General features: G+C 42.5%; 1 protein-coding gene across 1 annotated transcript in view; it reads left to right on the top strand.

Moving 5' to 3' along the window:
• The window catches only part of tbc1d22a (TBC1 domain family, member 22a), a 462,670-nt gene extending 442,288 nt beyond the window's left edge, over nt 1-20,382 (top strand). The window contains exon 14 of the mRNA XM_078553360.1: nt 20,036-20,382. Coding sequence (XP_078409486.1) covers nt 20,036-20,062 — 27 coding nt within the window. The 3' untranslated portion in view covers nt 20,063-20,382. The remainder of the gene's footprint in view (nt 1-20,035) is intronic.
• Nucleotides 20,383-20,813: the final 431 nt, after the last annotated feature.

Below are 20,813 nucleotides of genomic sequence, written 5' to 3'. Positions count from 1 at the left end.
AAACAAGGATGAGAATTTTAAAATCAAGGCTAGTGTAGGTCAGCGAGCACAGGATCTGGTGTGAGTTGTGACAATGGCAGCAGAGTTTTGGATGACCTCAAGTCTAAGGAGGGTGGAATGTGAGATGCCATGCAGGAGCCAAGTTTAGAGGTAACAAAGGTTTCAGCAGCGGTAGAAGCAGAATTGGGCGATGTTACAGAGATGGAAATAGGCAGTCTTAGTGACAGTGCGGCTATGTGATTGAAAGGTCATCTTGGGGTCAACTATGATACTGAAGTTGCAAACTGTCTGGTTCAGCCTCAAACAGTAGTCAGAGAGAGGGATTGAGTCAATGGCGAAGGAACAGTGTTTGTGGCAGGGACTGATGAAAATAGCTTCAGCCTTCCCAATATTTAATTGGAGGAAAACTTTGCTCATCCAGTACTCGATGTCAGACAATCATACAGACAATTTAGAGACAATGGAAGCATTGAGAGATGTGGTGATAAGGTAAAGTCAGTGTACATGCAGAAACTGATGTGTTTTCAGATGATGTTGCCAAGGGGCAGCATGTAGATGAGAGATAGGAGGAGGCCAAAGTAGGCACCAGAGGTAAACACAACTAAGCTAGTACACATCCATGTGAAATCCCCTTCATAAAACTTCAACTAAATTTATTAAGAATGAAAAGCTTTCAGTTTTAATGTTTGTATTTAAATATTCCAAAATGCTGTATCATTATTTTAAATTAGAAGCGAATTAATAATTAAAAAATAATTGAAAGTGAGAAATTGCGATATAGCTTCATAAAAATTGTATAAACATGAATAAATTAGACAGAAAATTAGATAATTTAAATGTAAATACGTTAATTGATCAATCGAACAGTTTAATTTAAGCTAAAGGCTTCTAAATTTATATTTAAAAAAATCATAGAATTCAATTTGTCATATTATTTTCTGCCATTGAATTGAATTGTTCTGCAAAAATAGCAACTCTTTTGGATCTCCAACAGGAATGAAACTTAATGTGGCTTCCTGCTAAAATTATATAAAAAGGGAAATAAAAATTGTGATGAGGAAATCACCTTGCTCTGCGTGTGATAGCCAGAAGACTCAAATATTTGCATTGAAGTTTTCTCATCCTAATAACTCATGTTCCAGGTGGATTTTCTTTGACCCACCATGCAGTAAAAAGGTTTCACATACATTCAAAATGAATGAAAAATCTCAGGCCAATAATTTCCCATGCATTCATGTACTGAGCAAAGTCTTGGAAATAAATTCCATATATCTTATAATGCACACAGCTTTAAGGGTGTTTTCTTAATATTTTGATTTCTGTCTGTATTTATAAATTATGCGAGCAGCTTCTTAAGTTGTCTGGCCGAAAGCAGGTCTGACCCACAGCGCCACGCCCTCCACCATGGGTAGAGCAAGGGGGCAGGTTCCGAATCCACCCCAGCGGGAACGGGGATCGAACCCTGTGCTGTTGGCACCAACCTGATCCACACTGGCCATCTGCCAACTAAGCCTACCAGTCCCCCAAGGAATCCAAGTTGCTGTGGCAACATGCACTTGCACCTGTATGCTGCAGTCTGGCACTATGAGTAGTGATGCTAAAGGCTCCAATTTTCTGTCTATTATTTGGCTGACCAGGAATCTCTCCCACTCTTATCATCTGGCGTGTGCAGGATTTACAGGTTGATAAGCAACTTGTTTAGCTGCATTTTGAACACACCTTCCTTGTCCATGGAGTCCTGGCAGAGAGATGCTCCCCACTGAACCATAGGACCTCCTTTGTCAGCAACTATTCAGGGGTTTCTGCTTGAACAGCAGCGTTCAATGAAGCTGTGCAGTTTAGCCTCAGTGACTATGATTGGGCCTACTACTGAATTCTTCTACTTAATTATTTTATTGTATTTTGATTTCTGTGCAAATAAATTAATTTAATTTTAGCTGTTTAACCCTTGTAACTGTTTAAACGCATTTATTTGGTGCCTGATCTGCAATTAGTTTCAGCCAGTAATAGGGTAATACATTAGCTACAAAAGTGATCTGATTAGCTACTATTTCATTGGTTGTTTTCTACCTTCTGTCATTTGGGTTATTATATAATATTGCTTTATAACAAATTATTAGTTTTGAGCTATGAGACACCTGTGAAGTGGAAAAGCCTGAGGAATCAAAGAGCCACAGCAAAACTGGAGTCAGTGGGAATCAGGGTGAAAACTCTCCGCTGGTTGGAGTCATACCTAGTGAAAAGGAAGATGATTGTAATTATTGGAGGTCAATCAGCTCAGCTCCAGGACATCATTGCAGGAGTTCCTCAGGGTAGTATCCTTGGCCCAACCATCTTCAGCTGCTTCATCAATGATCTTCCTTCCATCATAAGGTCAGAAGTGGGGATGTTCGCTGATGATTGCACAATGTTCAGCATCATTTGCGGCTCCTCAGGTATTGAAGCAGTCCATGTCCAAATGCAACAAGACCTGCACAATATCCAGGCTTGGACTGATAAGTAGCAAGTAACATTTGCACGACACAAATACCAGGCAATGACCATCTCCAACAAGAGAGAATCTAACCATCTCCTCCTGATATTCAATAGCATCACCATCGCTGAATCCCACACTATCAACATCCTGAGGTAACCATTGACCAGAAACTGAACTGGACTAGCCATATAAATACTGTGGCTACAAGAGCAGGTCAGAGGCTAGGAATACTGCAGCGAGTAACTCACCTCCTGACTCCCCAAAACCTGTCCACCATCTGCAAGGCACAAGTCAGGAGTGTGATGGGATACTACGTACTTTCCTGAATGAGTGCAGCTCCATCAACATTCAAGTAGCTTGACACCATCCAGGACAAAGCAGCTCACTTGATTGGTACCCTATCCACAAACATTTACTCCCTCCACAACCGACAAACAGTAGCAGCAGTGTGTACCATCTACAAGATGCATTGCAGGAACTCACCAAGACTCCTTAGACAGCACCTTCCAAACCCATGACCACAACCATCTAGAAGGACAAGGGCAGCAGACACTTGGGAACATCACCACCTAGAAGTTCCCCTCCAAGTCACTCACCACCCTGACTTGTAAATATATCACCGTTCCTCCGCTGTCGCTGGGTCAAAATCCTGGAACTGCCTTCCTAACAGCACTGTGGGTATACCTACGACACATGGACTGCAGCGGTTCAAGAAGACAGCTCACCACCACCACCTAAAGGGCAATTAGGGATGGGCAATAACTGCTGGCCCAGCCAGTGATGTCCAAATCACAGAATTGTTGCAGTGCAGAAGGAGGCCATTCAGCCCATCGTGTCTGCACCGGCTCTCTGAGCATTTTAACTTAGTGCCAATCTCCTGCCTTTTCCCCCGTAACCCTGCATGTTGTTTCTATTTAAATAATCATCCAATACCCCCCCATGAATGAATAAAAAAGAAAAATGTGGAGTTCTGCTTTGCAGGAATTTCAATCTTGAGGTATAGTTCATCGAAAATTATTCTTTGAGGGGTTCAATCACTAAGTTGAAAACGGTTTAATTTTGTTTATGGGGATCGCTGAAACCTATGATGTGCATATCTGCATGATGGGCGAGGCCCTGAGTGCATTGAGTTCATGCATGAAACATCTGTGATGGCTTGTATTCAAATTTAAAATTTCTGAGCTTCAGGAATCGCTCCTGATATACTTTCACATACAGGAAACTTATCACTGTCAGAGCATGTTAGTGAGCAGGAAGTGGATTAACAAGGCATGTATGGATCCCCTGAGAATGCTGAATTGGCAAATATGTATTTGGTGCTGAAAAACCATGATAGTGATATTGGTTGCAGCTAAGTGATGGAGAACTTTCCTGGCTGTTGAATATGTCAGGGAATACTTTCTGTCCACCTGAGCAGGCAGGTGGAGCCTCAGTTTGATATTGCATCCATGAGATGACATTTCTGGCAATGCAGTGCTCCCTCAATGTTGTATTAGTGGCAGCTTAAATGATGTGGAACAGCATTTAAACCATAACCTTCAGTTCAGAAGCTAGAGTACTACCACTGATTGAAGGTTAACACTCAAAAAGTGAAAACTGGAGTAGAGAGGCTATGAATGCAGACTGGAGATAACAAGAGCCGTATAAGTACATGAAAAGTAAAGGAATACTTAAAAGGGTGCAGGTGTAAAAGGAAACCTCATGGAGAACAAAGGAACAATGGTGAAGATACATATAAGTGCAAAGCCTCAGTTTTCACACACGTGTGGGACTTAATATCAAAACTTGCAGATAATACAAAAATAGGAATCTGATTAACTGTGAAACAGTCTCCAAGTGACTTTAGTAGAATAGGGACAGGTTAACATGTGGGGCAGATAAACGTCAGATGAAATGTAATTGGGAGAAATGTAAGGTGATATATTTTTGGAGGAAAATGTCATGAGAGGGTTTATAGGAAATAACATTTTTACAAGGAATAAAGAAATGAGCCTTCAGGGTTCAAATATTAGGACAAGTTGATAAAGCTGTTTGAAAAAAATCATAACTAGGAGCATTAAGTATAAAAGCAAAGAGATAATGGAAAGCCTGTATAAATCATTGTTTAGGCATTTGTTGGAATCCTGTATCCAGTTTTGAGCATACTACTACATTCAGAAGGATGTCAAGGCCAGGAAGAAGATGGAGAAGAGATTCACCAAGGTGATTGGGGATAACATGCTTTAACTGCAAGGATAGAAAGATTCATTTTAGTATTACATGAGTTAAAAAGGCACTTGTCAGATGTATTCAAACTTATGAAGAATTTTGATGAAGTCTATCGGGAAACACTATTGCCACTGTTCAATGAATCAGTAACGTAAAGGAGCTAACTTAAGATCAACAAAGAATGAAGGGTGAAGTTAGGAGGTATTTAAATTTTCTTTTTATGAAGGGCTATTAGGATGTGAACTGCCTTATCTGAAAAAGGGTGAACACAGAATTCAAACCAGTTTTTAAAATTGAATGGATAAATATTTGAAAAGAACATTTTGAAAGGATAGTTCATTCAGAGAGCTGGTATGGACACAATAGTCCATATGGCCCCTTTCTGTGCTACCTCATTCTATAGTTGTATAAAATCTAGTACACCTTTTAGTGTTTAGTAATCCTGACTTTTGCTGTTATTTAATCGAATACTTTGTTTTTGTAACTGCTGAAGATGTAATTTGTAAGAGCAGTGAAGGATTGAATTTTACCTTATTTTATATGTTTGATTTCTCTTGCCCCATTTTTTGCTATTTTATTCCCTTTTCTCAATGACGTAACTGATGGTGTATCACTTGTTTTTGTGTCTCTTTTGAACAATAATGCATGGTGAAAATCCTTTATAAATGATCCAGAACAGGTTTAGTCTGCTCTCTGAGCAGTTGAATGCTGGATGAGATAGATAGTAACATCTTAGAGATATAATATGGAATCAGAGAATCTATTGCATAAGCACCCAATGTGCATTAATGGGGAAATTCAACAATATTCCACAATTAATTATCTTATAATGAAGTTCAGGTTTGAACACTAATGTGATTTAGAATCATAGAACTCACAGTGCAACAGAGGGTCATATGGCCTTTAGTGCCTCTGCCAGTTGTAGCTTTTCAACTTGAGCTGTCTGTTCTAATCCCATTTCCTTTTAGTCTAATCCCATTTCCCATTTGATCAAGTCAAAGACAAATATCAATGGCCAGCTAATCAGTTTACTTCACTTCATGAAATAAAGAGCTGTACAAAACGATTTAACAGATTCCTGTCTCCATGAATCAAATCTTAAAGTATTAAATATACTCCAGAAAAGGGAAGATTTGTGTCTAACACAGTCTTAGCTCTGATAACAGGCTGAAGTAACCCTAACAAACCTTGAAAAGATAAATAGAACAAAATATTTGAATGCAATATTGATGCGGTGACCTGGAAAATGATATGGCTCTCTACACATAGCACAAAGCTAAAATTGATGCATTACAAAATATTGCTTCAGTTTTATCTGGCACCAGCAGATTGAAAAGAACAAGGGTGATGATCAAGGATAAATGTGAGTGATGGTCATGAGCTGAAACAGTCTGGCTTCAAATGCTTAGAATATGCATCAAAAGGAATATTACTGGTTGTTCTATTCATATTGTTGGTGAAAGAAATTTTAGCTAAGTTACCACTTCTGGGTATTCCAAATGATCTCAATTGCAATTACGACTGCAAGAAGCTCAACACAATCCAGGACAAAGCAGCCCGACTTGATCAGCACCCCACCCACCACTTTAAAGTTTCACTCCCTCCACCACCGATGCAGAGTTGCAGCAGTGCGTAACATCTACAAGATGCACTGCAGGAACTCACCAGGCTCCTTCAACAGCACCTTCCAAACTTGTAAGCTCGACCACCTAGAAGAACAAGTGCAGCAGATGCAAGGGAACACCACCGCCACCTGCACATTCCCCTCCAAACCACACACAGACTTAGAACTATTCTGCCGTTCCTTCACTGTCAATGGGTCAGAATGCTGGAACTCTCTTCCTAACAACACTGTAGGTGCACCTACAGCAAATGGACTGCAGAAGTTCAAGAAGGTGGCTCACCACCACCTTCTCATGGGCAATTAGGGATGGGCAATAAATGTTGGTCACATTCTCGTCCCATGAAAGAATTTTTAAAAAAATCAAAATTATAGCTAGGGGCTGTTTTTTCCGGTTAAATTTGTGAGACACAAATTTGATAATGATCAAAGAAAGCCAACCAACTGCAACTCGCATTAACTCATGCTCTTTTTGTTTTCATAAGCATTTAAATGGGCCCTTAATAAGAAGCAATGGTGGAAATATTTTTAATCTAGCTATGGAATGAGCAAGACTTTACAAATCCATGGTCTGATCAGACATCCCCCTCATACAATCTGCCTCTGCGTGAGTAGCTCACATGTTCAATTTAAAAACCTAAATCTTATAAGTGCATCACTCTTAATAGAGACCCAGGCTAATGCTCTGGGGACCAGGGTTCAAATCCCACTATGGCAGATGGCGAAGTTTGAATTCAATAAAAAACCTAGAATTGAAAGTCTGAAGTTGGCCACAAAACCATTGCCGATTGTTGTAAAAACCCATCTGGTTCACTAATGTCCTTTAGGGAAGGAAATCTGCTGTCCTTACCTGGTCTGGCCTACATGTGACTCCAGATCCACAGCAATGTGGTTGACTCTTAAAAGGCCTCTGACCAAGGGCAATTAGGGATGGGCAATTAGGGATGGGCAATAAATGCTGGCCTAGCCAGTGAGGCCCACATCCCGTGAACAAAAAAAAAAATGTGCTGAGCTTTGATACAAGCATGATTGAGTTAGAAATCAGCTTTCTGTATTTACATGCACAAAATAATATTCCAGTGAATTAATGATGGCAGATTTTGCCTTTTCCTCAATGACAGCTTCTTTTACTGAATGGGACTTCAGGACTTCTTGTTAACTTAGCACCCAACATCCACCTACCTACACATTCTCTGCACAAAGCCATGCATTTCTTAATATAATCCTTCAACAAAGCCTTTACAGTCACTTGTTAAGTTTTTAATAACATTTTGTGTGAACATCACTACAATTCACTGCACTTCTTGCCATCATCCTTGTCTTTTGCACTGCCTTGTATGCTGGAACACTTACTCCCCTGAAAGATTTTTCTCTCATGTCTGTCTGTATGCCATTGATCTCTCATGAATCCATTTTCAACTCTTGCATTATTGACATCATATCACCTTCCATGCCAATTTGTGCTTAGTTGCACTGTTCCACCTCCTCTTTCAATCCCAAAGACTTGTACTCTGTACAATTGCCTGCCCACCATTAAGAGGTGGATAAACCATAATTTCCTTTAGCTTGATCTCAGCAAATGTAGGACTCTGCTTCAGTTCCCACAATTCTGCTCTGGACTGCATCAACTTTTCAAACTGCCAGCTGAGGTGCACTGTGAGGTGTGGAATGTTGATATAGAAGAGGTAAGACAGACTTGCATTTACCACCTTTCACAATTACAGGAAGTCCCAAATCACTTTACAGCAACTCAAGTACTTTTTTGCATTGTACTGTTGTAATGTAGGGAATGTGGCAGCCAAATTGCACATGGGAAGCTCTCACAAACATTCATGTGATAATGAATAGATTATTTGTTTTTGTGATGTTGATTGATGGATAAACATTGGTCAGGACATCAGAGATAACCACCCTGCTCTTCTTTGAAATAGCGCCAGTTATCTTTTACATCCGCCTGAGCAGGCAGATGCAGCCTCAGTTTAATGTATCATCTCAAAGATGGCATCTGACTAGGGTTGCCAACTGTGATTAAATGCATTCCTGGAGGTTTCATCACATGACTTGCCCCATGCTCCAGCCATTAATCGGCCAACACAATCATCCTTGTGACGCACTGCCTTCCTATACCAATTGGAAAGCAAAAGAACTCATTACCCAATTGGATGATGCTTGACTGTCAGCCAAACAGCCTTGTTCCCATTTTCAATAGCTTTATATCTGATGAATAGAAATGTTTGAAGAAAATGACAAAAAAATTATTTTTTAATGTCCCAATGATGTTAAGAATGAGAGGTGATCTTATTGCAACATATCAGCTCCTGAGCGGACTTTATAGGATAGATACCCAGAGGATGTTTCCTCTTGTGGGGGCGACTAAAACTAGGGGATTGCAGTGGTTCAAGAAGGCAGCTCACCACCACCTTGTCAAGGGCAATTAGGGCTGGGCAATAAATGCTGGCCCAGCCAGCAACACCCAAAACCTGTAAATGAATTTTTAAAAAAGAGGTCTTCCTTTTAAGGCAGAGATGAGAAGAGACCTTTTCTCCCAAAGAGTCATTGGTGTGTGGAATTTCTTTCCCCACAAAGTAGTGGAGGCTTGATCTTTGAATTTATTCAAGTTACATTTTTGTTAGACAAGGGAGTCAAGGGTTATGGGGTCAGACAGGAAAGTGGAGCTGAAACCACAACCAGGTCAGCCATGATCTTATTGTATGGTGGAACAGGCTCGAAGAACCAAATGGCCTACTCCTTCTCCCATGTTCCTATGATCTTCAATTCCTGGAGACTCCAAGTTAATCCTGGAGACTTGGCAGCCCTACATCTGATTCCAGCTCCCAGGGTGGGAAAGTTACAACTGCTTTTTACCTCAGGTCCATGGTTAATACAGTAGTCAGTTCTCAGTGACTTACTCAGGGCCGGATCTGTATGCTTAAAGAAGAATTCCATGAGTTTCCAGCTGGTGATGTTTCTGGCTGCTCAGAATGAGAGTGAGGATTCAGCGATTAAGTCCCCAGGCAATTTTAACTGCCTGTTTGCCTGGCTTCTGCCAAGCAGGAAGGGTTAAAATCGTCCCTTGTAAGACATCCTGGAGACATAAAAGACATTATGTAAATCAATGTTCATTCTTTATTCATCCTCTCTTACAGCTTGGGGAGACATATGCTGTGAGAATCATACTGACAGCTCCACACACTGTTATTTTGGGAACCTTTGTGCCAAATGCATTTGGGAATCGCTACCCAGTCCCATCCACCCCCCCACACCCACACTGCTTTACCTGACAGGAGTGATTATTTTAGGAAAAACATCATCTGCAAGATCAAACCTTTCAGAGAGGCTGAAGTGTTCAGATAGCAATGTTTCTGAAGCTGTTCAAGGTACAAAAGAAAATATTATAGGTAAGTCTAGTTATGTTATTCTGATGAGTAATTTTTCTTTTCTACTTTTTCAACCTTGGATGTTTGAACTTAAGAAAAGAAAAAACATTTTGAACAACGGTGCAAAATGGCTGTTAATTTTATCACCTCAGTTTAAATTAATCTTCCTGCAAATTTTCAATGTTATCAAAAAAGAATTAGCAAAAGGAAAAAAAAAACAAGTTGTCGTGTATAGTGCTGTTGATAAAAGCATAAAGGTATTACTTGTGTTACGATCCCAGACCAGACCCCAAAATTTTGTTATGATCCAGTTAGGGACCTGTAATGTTTTGTTTAACTTTAACAAAATTTCAAATTGCAGTTACTTAGTAAAAGGTTAAAGCCACAAGGTTTTGTGGTTTCAAACAAGCAGAAGAAATTTTGCTATACATGACTTAAAAAAGCCAACAGTCAATACTATCTATCTTATACTCTAAAATGAATTAACACACAAACTGTGGTCGCACACATTAAAAGGCACATCCAACCAATATGGTCCCCTGAATTTCTCAGCAACCCACCCAGACGCCAGTCATCACTTTGAGTCACCAAAGCCCTTTAAAACTGTCTCCCTCATGAGGGATTTCAGCTCCTCCTCTCCTTCAGAGAGCAAATCAATCCCCAGTTGACAGCAACTCTGCTCCACCTGAGTTCCACGGGTACAATCCTCACCTAAGAGGCACACTATTCCAGATCTCACTCAAACCTCCCATATCCAGCCATCTTGGCCTTTTCCGGTTGAGCTGACCTGCTACCGAGACTGTGTCCCACTGTGTTGGCCAAGCTACAATCCAGCGTCTAAACAGAGGCACAGTCCCAGCTTCTCAGCCATGCTGCTACCAACAACTGCTTCTGGCCTTCTCTGAGCCTCAACCTCCCCGGCTGCAGTGTGCAAATACTGCACTGGGTTTTCCCTGAGCCCCATCTCTTAGCAGCATGCAGTTACCAACAGCTCCTGGGGCTTCTCTGAGCCCCAGCCCCCTCAGTAGCATGGGACGAACGGCAACGTTTCAGATGCATGGAGACAATGCTCTTCTCCATCTGCTGCTGACTCCCTGCCGCGTGGGGTTGCTTTTTGCGCCATTAAGCCACGGTCCAGTGGTTGGGTGTTGATGCCCCCTCTTGTGGATGCGCACTGCTGTTAGGGTAGCTGAGCCCTTCAGCTTCCGTTCTGAGGCAGGGCCTGGAGGCTGATGCTCTTCCACCGCCACTGAAACCGAACCTGATGTAAAGCAGGCTCTCAGCTTGAAGTCTCCAGCAAAAAAATAAATGCTTCAAGCCATCCTGGAGCAGCTGTCAAAGGGAATCTGGAACAGAGCATGCGCGGCCCGTTACCCTGCTGCCCTCGGTGCCGCACATCGCGGCGGGAATTGTAGTCCTCGGCCTCCACCCGGAAAACAACCTGGGAAAACAATTTTCCTTATTGACCAAGTATGAGGGATTTTAATTATATGCTATTGAATGTTTGCTGTGGTATTCCTGTTAGCCGGAATGATTTAAAATAATACCTAACAAAGGATCTGACTGTGCAGCAAGGTACAAAAATTCAATCCCTGCTGTGTTGAACCATGACGAGGGCATTATAACTAGCAAACTATTACTACTGCTGTTATTCTCCTATGCCTTCCAGAAAAGCAGTCCCTAACAATCTATACATAACATTCCTAGCCATCGGGTATCTACCTTGCTTGCATTATATGGTTTTTCCATGCTACCACTCAGATGCAAAATAGGACATTCATTCATTATGTGCCAAGATGTCTGTTCTGATGCCCTACAGGCAGAACTTGATAGATCCTAAACCACATAGTATGAGTGCACTTAGCCAAAATTGTCCTCCTGCATAAATCATGGGAAGTTAACATGCAGGTGCAGCAAGCAATTATGAAGGTAAATGGTGTGTTAGGCATTATTGAAAGCTGTTTGGACTTTTTGAGTAATCGGTTTCATGCCATCGTGAAACATGTTTACAATCGTCTGCTCCGCCCATCAATGACGAGTTGCATTTCCTGCTGCCAGATGTCGGGAACTTCATTATAATACATCTGCATATCATTATAAACCCAGCTTGCCGGAATCAGCCCCCCACGTCAAATTTACCACCCATTTCGGCAGGAAAACACCCCAGTGCAGAACACCTCTGGACAAGTGTGATGTGCAGAAGTCGGGACTTGCTTAAATCACAGACATCTGAGGAGCAGAAGATGTTGGAGCCCAACAGCAAAATGTCCTGGAGGAACATCCATCACATGCTGGGTGGATTCTCATGGACATGACTCCACTGCGAAGCAGCTCACAGAAGGTGGAAAGACACCGTTGGCGGTCTGCTTTGGGACATCAGTGTCTTGGCCATGATCTGCTGCGGATGATCGTCGAGGGGGTGGGAGAGGAAGGTCTAGGTTAGATTGGGAGAGGAAGGTGTGTTAGGAGGTGAGGTTGGGAGGGGGTTTAAGGAAGGTGTCAGAGGGCCCGAGGTTGGTGGAGAAGGGAGTAATGGGGGAGAGTACAGCAACTGGGGAGATCAATGTAAGGGGGGAGGAAGATGTAAAGGAAGGAGTTCAGAGGGGGAAGGACTTTGCGGGAGGAAGGAGTTCGGGGGGTGAAGAAGTGAATGAGTCCGGTGGGGAGGAGTCGGGGGGTGGAGTCCAGGGGGGAGGAAGGATTCCAGGAGGGGAAAGGGGAAAGGAGTTCCGAGGAGGGGGATGGAGTTCTGAGTGTGCATAAAGAGTAAGGAGAGGTGATGTCCAGATAAATGTCTAAGGGAGGGATCTGTGGCATCGATAAATGCCTTCTGGGGAGCAAAATGAGGGTGGGTGTGGTGGGAGTGAATGGTGAGAGTGAGGCAGGAGGGTGAGGGTGCGACAGTGCTGGTAGAAGGGACAGCGAGGGTGGTTTGTGGGGACTCAGAGGCAGACATGGACCCCGAGAGTGGGAAGGAGCAGGTCGGGAGGTGAACGTGGATGGAGGTGCAGTTTTCAGGAAGGTAGGGAATGTGCACGTTCGCCTGGATATCCCTGAAAGAAAAGGGTTGTGGCTGGTAGGTGATGGTGGGGAGGTGGAATTTGATACCAGGGGGTTTGACAGCGATGGGAGAAAGGACATGGGTGACTGGGGGTGAGAGGGGAGATGACGGGGGAGCTAAAGAAGAATGTTACATGCACCATGCTTCTAAATCCAAAAGTGAAAGGAGACTCAGGGTGGGTGGAACAGGTGCTGCATTGCAGTGTGATCAGTGGGTGGGCGGAGATGCCGGTTGGCTCAGATGGTCAAATGAAAGCGAGCCCTAGCAGGCAGCATTGAAAATGCTCGGGACATTGAGAGGAATGTGATGGAGGAAGGATACATGTGCGTGGGAGAATGTTTGCACAAGTCTCCGTAAGGCCCTGCCACACACAAACACTCCTCCCTCCAGAATCATTCGTGGGCCGGCTGTGTACAACTGAACTGCTAGTGGTGGGGATGCAGTGGGAGGACTCGTGAAGCCTGTCAATGAAGCTGAAAGACATCATTACACATTATAAACTGAAAATATATTCACTTTCACTGAAAAAAGTGACAAAATATGTTCACCCATGCAATCAATTGTGATCAGAATTTCTTAACTTTTCTAGGCCTAATACTTCTAGGTGCTGCCCTGACATCCGCAGCAGGGGTGGAGACAACCAGAGCAATGGTTGGTCCTGTTGCTTCTGATGAGTTTGATGTGGGTCCTCTGGAGAACCGAGGTCTTGGGGGCGGGGCTTGCTTTGGCTGTCTTCCTGTGGGCCAGCTCTTCCCTCTGTGGTGACAGAGGGTGAGGTTGAGGGGGCAACAGACAAGAGGGACTCAGAGGGTGAGGACAACCTCTGAGATTCTCTGAGTGGATGACCTAGGGGTGTCCAGCTGTTGCTCCTCCTCCCTTCAGGTGCTGAAGGGCCCCAGCCTGACCCCTTGAGGGGAAGGAGCACATTGAGGGACTTTGAGGTGTCCCATTTCTCTCTTGCGATGCCAATGCAGGAACTTACCCTTGGCTCCCAGGTCTGCATGCATCTCCATGTTCTACTGGACCAGGGTCCCCATGGCATTTGCCATCCTTCCCATGGATACCTCCATAAGCGTACATGTGGGCACCACTTCATCAGAGAGCAGGCGGACGCCCTCCGCCGCCTAGCATGCCACCATGTTGAGGGCTTCCAGCAGCTCTGCGTGATGTTCCCCCGCCTTCTGCTGACTCTCCACAATGAGTTGGAAGGCTGAATCCAGAGGCTCATCATCTGACTTGGATCTCTCAGATGCCTCTTCCACAGCAGTCCTCCGAGAGCCAAGGAGCTCAGCACCTGCTGCTGCGGACACGTGCCTGTGCGGTGACCACCAGATCGTGAACCCGAGTTTCCTCTAGATCTAGGTCCTACCAAGGTGTCTGTCAGTGCTGTAACATGCCTTCCAGCTGCTTATTTCCAGCTCTTCAGTGGAGGATGTGTCCTCTTGGCTGGAAGTGAGGACCTGGATGGAGCTCAGGGACTGGCTGGCTGAGGGTGTCGGTCACTTGGCAGAGTTCCCTGTGAACCAAAGTAGAGATAATTGGTGCATGGCAGCAGAGTCAAAAGCAGGAGAGAGAGCACTCACAGCAGTACTGAGAGAGGGATGATGTGGTGCAGGATCCTCACAAGGGTGTTTGCAGCCGATCTCACCGTCACCGCAGGCACAGCCCATGCCTTCACCAGTCAGTGTGATGGCACATTCCTCAAAGTGAGTGAGGGGCCTAATATGGACCACTCCGTTCCTGGTCTGGGAGCTCTCCCTGCTGCTTTGAGCCAGCTTCTCTTGCATGGAAACAGATGGAGAGTGTGTGAGCAGGACACATGACATTGCATGGAATGTTTGTGTGTTGAGCGGGACATGGACAGGATGAGGACACGAGTTTGAGAGCATACGAGCCTGATGGAGATGAGATGGTGTATGAGAGTTAGTGGTGATGTCGCTTGAGGTGTGAGATCCCTGTGGATGTGTGATAGTTTGTGAGTGTGTGAATTGAGAGTGATGAGAGGAGTGACTTACCCTGGCGGAACGGATGAGACCATTTCCTTTTGCGGCATTGGGTGGCTGTCCAATTTTGCAGGGCATTGGAGCTAACCACCACTGACACCATCTCCCATGCTGGATTGGTGGCCATGCTTGCTGGTCTTTGCCCAAAGTGGAGATAGAGGACATCATGGCGGGCCTCCACTGTGTCCAAAAGGCATTCCGGGGATGTGTCTTTGAATTCTGGGGTTGCAGTCTTCTTGCCTTTCAGGGCCATGTCTTCTGTGCAGCAGTCCTGGTCTGGAGGCACTGAGAGGTGTGCGCATGGCTGCACTTTAAATATGGCACCTGGCATGAGGAAGTGGTGAGGTGACGGCATGGTGGGCAAATTGGAGACTGCCCAGCATTGAAACAGCATGTTTCCTGGGAATGCATGATTAAGGAGGCAGGGTTGGGGTGATATGGCATGAGAAGCCGCCATTGCGGCTGGTGGGTAAAACACTCTTTTTCCTGTCCGCTACCGCACTTAGTGCAAATCTGGGACGGTTCTGCCCATACTTACTTTTGCGGGGGTGCAACACAGCTTCACTAGATTGATTCTTGGAATGAGCAAGCTGACTTATGAGGAAAGATTTAGTAGACTGTTTCCAGATTCTTTGGAGTTTAGAAGAATGAGGGATGATCTCATTGAAACGTATGTTGATGACGTAGACACTAAGAACATGCTTCACCTTGCTGCAGCGTCTAGAACTAACAGTCAGAGCCTCAGATTAACAGGTCATCTATTTAGGGCTGAAATTAGGAGAAATTGCTTCACTTGGAGGGTTGTGAATCTTCGGAATTCTCTACCCCGAAGGACTGTGACAGCTCAGTCAACGATTATCTTCAAAACTGAGATTGATAGATTTTTCAGCACTCAAGGTATCAAGGGATATAGGGATAGAGCAGGAAAGTGAAATTCAGCCATGATCTTATTATATGATGGAACAGGCTTGAAGAGCTTTTGGCTTGCTGTCTCTCCGATTTCTTATATTCTTCAAAAATGACTAACTAACAGGTGGTTTTAGTGTGTCCACTGGGCTATACTTAAATCTTGAAATCTAGCATCTGTAAAACGGCAAAGTTCTTGCATCTTGATGGCAGACAAATTCCATTCTTCCTGTCAGTGATCAATGGAAACCATTCATGCTGTTTTTTCAATGCAGTAGGAACATGGGATAGGTATAGTCCAGCAGCAAAAAATTCAAGCATGTTGGATGAAGGGTCAGCTTGACATTTGTCTACAACATGCTTCTTTTAAATCTCCTCTATATAGAATGGATGTTGCATCAAGTTGGGCCTTTCAAAACTCTAAATGTGTCACATTGTCCCTCCTCAGTTCTCAATCACTGAAGAAGATTCGGCGAGTGTTGAACCGAGCATACTGGAAATGATTGGAGGTACTAATTTAGTTATAGATCAATCAGCATTGACTTGTACCCGATACAGGATAGCAGTATTCTCCAGGGGCATGTAAAGCTGAAAGAGCAGTATTATGGGGACAAGCAGTACCCGTGACGGAGACAGTTAACTCCTTCAAAAGAGAGATTCAATGTAATCTTTGCAGGTAGACTTGCAATGGTAGTGATGGAGCATGTTGTGCTCGAGCTTCATCCAAGAATGAGGTGGCCCCTCCACGTTCTAATTTTAAGTGTCACAGCATGATACACAAAGTCGCTGGCTGGCCTACTTTTACCAAGGTGAAAAGGAATGATCATGGTCTTTAGTGAATTAAGTTTTAATGCAGCCTTCCTAAATTCTGTATGATCATTTGAAAATCTGCATTTAGCACTCAATTCATTCAATGCCTCAACAGTTCTAGGCTGCTAAGCATGACAATTTTTGAGAGAGCATTATGAGAATACTTGGGCTCACTTACCATATTCCCTGTAGCCAAATCGCACATGAATGTTAATTGCGCAGGTTCACAGATGAAGAATGACCACCAGAGGCTGCCACTGTCCATCGAACTATAAATCAGCATGATTCACTGCTTGCAGGAGGAATGGGGTAAGGGGTGGGGAGATATCAGGGGGAAAGGAAATCATTTTTTTCAAAGATGCACTTAGCATCCAGGTGGAATTGCTACTTGCTCTTTAATAGCAGCCAGAGTAGCTTAAAATATCTGCTTATCACATAAATACCTACAAGAAATTCAAGTCCAGCTGGTGAAAAAACAATAGATTTCAGGGCAGTAACAAGATTTCGGTTAGCTATCCTGTACCCCAGACCTGCCAGTCTTTTGTGTGTCGTTTTCATGTTGAAGCAAGGAGCTCAAATAACCGTTTGTAATTACTTGCCCTTGCGTCTCTAATAGTTTAGATATAAAAGGTCTTTACACCCAATATAATTTCTAGAAAAATGTGATTTCAGAAAACATTGAAGTGGATTGGCGTTGGTTGGCCCCATCCTCGGAAGCACATGGTAATGCACCATGTGAAAATTATTGAGATTCTTGCATTTTAGAATGTTTTTATCATAAGTTGGATGCTACCTTATTAATAGAGCAAGGATTTCCTTTTTCACATTGGCTGTGCATTTTGAATTTATTTTTAACTCACTTAACCTACTGAAAAGTTAGTATTACTGTGAGCACATTGGATTTAGTCATTCATAAAACTGCACAAAAAACTCTCATATTCCATTTATTTCACCAATTTTTGGTTCACCCACTGTTCCCTCCTCCTATTGGAAAGTGATGTAACTTGTTACCTTCTTGTTGATGGCCAACAAATAATATTCAAAGATTGGCTGTCAGAAAGATCTCCTTTATGGGGGCATCTTGTTCTTCTTTCTCTCACGATATCTTCAATGCGCCAACTCGACTGAAAACTGACCAATTACAGCATAAGGTTGGACTGCAAATTGAGCTTTTGATTTTTTTGGGGGCTGGCATTGAAATTTGATGTGTTATTCTTTGGACCACAAGGCTGCCTGGAGAATCTGATTAATTAGTTAATCCAATTGCTTAATTTGTCACCTAATCCACTTCACGCATGATGTATAATTACTACCAGTAATTTATCTATTAAAATATTGAAGTATAAGATATTGCACATTGGGAATAAATGGGCAACATGCATACCCCATGAATCTTAGCTGACAGTAAAGCTGAAACTGACCTTAAGATGTTTGTGGACTTAGTAATTAGTGTGCCCAGCCATCGGCAAGTAGCAATCAAATAAAAATTTGAACTATATTGATAAATCAGCAAAGCAGGAGAAGTTAAAGGATAGCGAATTGGAATTGTGGAGTGCTGTGGTCACACTCCTCCTTGAGCAGTGTGTGTTTTTCATGGCTCCCGTGGGAACCATTCAAGCCCTGGAGGCAGTAAAGAGAAGAACAAAGTTTATCTGGAGTTTTGGAGAATATACGATGAGAAAAAAATCCACAGAATATTGGGCTCTTCAGTCATTAGGGGAGGAATAGATGGGGAATGAAAGGGAGTAAAGAGTAGCAAAAGCAAAGGGAGCTTTTGTCCTATAGAGAGTGAGTCTGAGGAATTAATAATGGAAAATAAAGAGATGGCAGATGAATTGGACCAGTATTTTTCATCAGTCTTCACTATAGAGGATACAAGTAACACCCAGAAATAGCTGTAAATCAGGAAATAGAAGGGAGGGAGGAAGACAAGAAAATTACAATCTCTAGGGATGTGGTACTGAGCAAATTGTTGGAGCTGTGGGCTGACAAGTCCCAGGATCCTGATGGACCTCGTCATGAGGTCTTAAAGGAAGAAGCTAGTGAGATAGTCGATGTATTGGTTTTGATTTTCCAAAGTTCCCTAGATTTGGGGAAGGTTCCATTAGATTGGAAAATAGCGAATGTAACTCTGTTATTCAAAAAGGGAGGGAGACAGAAAGTCGGAAACTACAGGCTTAACTACAGTTTAACATCTGTCATAGGAAAAATGTTAGGAGCTATTATTAAAGGTGTTATAGCTGGGCACTTAGAAAATTTCAGGGTAATTAGGCAGAGTCAGCATGGTTTTTTGAAAGGGAAATCATGTTTAGCCAATTTATTCGAGTTCGTTGAAGAGGTAACATATGCTGTGGATCAAGGGGATCTGGAGGTTATATTGTATTTAGAGTTCCAGAAGGCATTTGATAAGGTGTCACATTAAAGGTTATTGTGAAAATAAAAGCTCCTGTGTAGGGGGTAACATATTGGCATGGATAGAAGATTGACTAGCTGACAAGAAACAGAGGGTAGGCATAAATGGGTCTTTTTCTGGTTGGCAAGATGTAACGAGTGGTGTGCCACAGGGATCAGTGCTGTGGTCTCAACTTTTTAAAATTTCTCTAAATGACTTGGATGAAGGGACCAAAGGTATGGTTGCTAAATTTGCTGATGACACAAAGATAGGTAGGATAGTAAGATGTGAAGAGGACATAGGGAGACTACAAAGGGACAAGATAGGTTAAGTGAGTGGGAAAAGACCTGGCAAATGAGTATAATGTGGGAGAGTGTGAAATTGTTCATTTTGGCAGGGGAAAAAAAAAGCATATTATCTAAATGGCGAGAGATTGCAGAGCTCTGAGATTCAGAGGGATCTAGGTGTCCTAGTGCATGAATCACAAAAGGCTAGTATGCAGGGACAGCAAGTAATTAGGAAAGCTAATAGAATGCTATCATTTATTGAATACAAAAGTTGGGAGGTTATGTTTCAGTTATATAGGGCATTGGTGATACCACATCTGGAGTACTGTGTATGGTGTTAGTCTCCTTATTTAAGGAAGAATGTAAATGCATTGGAAACAGTTTCGAGAATGTTTATTGAAAAAATAGCTGGAATGGGCAGGGTTGCCTCCTGAGGAAAGGTTGGACAGGCTAGGCTTGTATCTGCTGGAGTTTAGAATAGAGAAAACTGAGGGAGTGTCCTGATAGTGTCCTCAATATTGTAAATTGATTTAATAGGGTAGACGTAGAGAAGATGTTTCAACTTGTGGGCGAGACCAGATATATATGTATATATAAGATAATCACTGATAAGGTCAATAGGGAATTCAAGAGAAATTTCTTTACCCAGAGGATGGATAGAATATGGAACTCACTAAGACAAGGAGTACTTGAAGCAAATAGCATTGACACAATCAAGGAAAAACTAGATAATTACCCATTGAGAAAGGAATAGAAGGTTATGGTGATGGGTTTAGATGAAGAAAGTGGGAGGAGACTCTTATGGAACATAAAAACTGGCATGGACCTGTTGGGCTGAATAGTTTATTTGTGCTGTACTACTTTATAAAATTGTGATCTTTTGTATGGTTCCAGGTTTTCTGGACTGATCACCTAAAATAGGCGAAGTGGTTGTCTGCATCTGTATTTACCTTGTGCTCTGAATAGACAATTTCAACTGAAATGACACATGCTCCATGTCTCTTTGTATTCAACTTCCAGATCAATTTGTATCGGTCCTTTTTGACATGATGAGCTGCCATGGGAACCTTTGAAAGTGGTAATATTGTCAAATTCCTTTTTATGAAATTGCAAAGTTTTCTCCTTCTGCAGTGCCTGTCCTTAGGTTAATTTTTTTATTCCTTGTTATCAATGACAAATATTTGATTCAAAATAGATATGATTGGACTCGGGAAAGATATTTAGGAAAAATAATGCAACATCTTGCTTCACTATTGGGTAAATGCTATTTCATTGTATTTTCAATAAGCGTTTTCAATGTTTACATCTTTTAACGTTTCATAAAATAAAGCATGTTTATCATAAAAATAACAATGACTCAATAAGCTATTCAATTATATATGCTTGTATTAATTAGTAGGTACCAGTTGACTGTTTTATCTTCACTGATATTGCATGGTCTGTTTAATTCTATGTTCTTCATTTCTGCGCAACTAACATTGATTTGACCTTTTGAAGTACCTACTGTATGTTCCTGAGACTTGACAGTGAGCATTTATCTCCTACATGATGATGCATTATTCATTATTTTTGTTACTTCTCAACCTCATTCTGTTTTTATATAAATTAAAAGCTACAGTCCACATGGATTTTTGTAATCCTTTCAGTTGGAAATTGTTTATCTGTTTTGCTT

Source organism: Cetorhinus maximus, chromosome 12, assembly GCF_964194155.1.
Source record: "Cetorhinus maximus chromosome 12, sCetMax3.hap1.1, whole genome shotgun sequence".
NCBI classification, from domain to species: domain Eukaryota; kingdom Metazoa; phylum Chordata; class Chondrichthyes; order Lamniformes; family Cetorhinidae; genus Cetorhinus; species Cetorhinus maximus.
The sequence above is the reverse complement of the archived record's forward strand: the minus strand, read 5'-3'. Positions and strand labels throughout refer to the sequence as shown.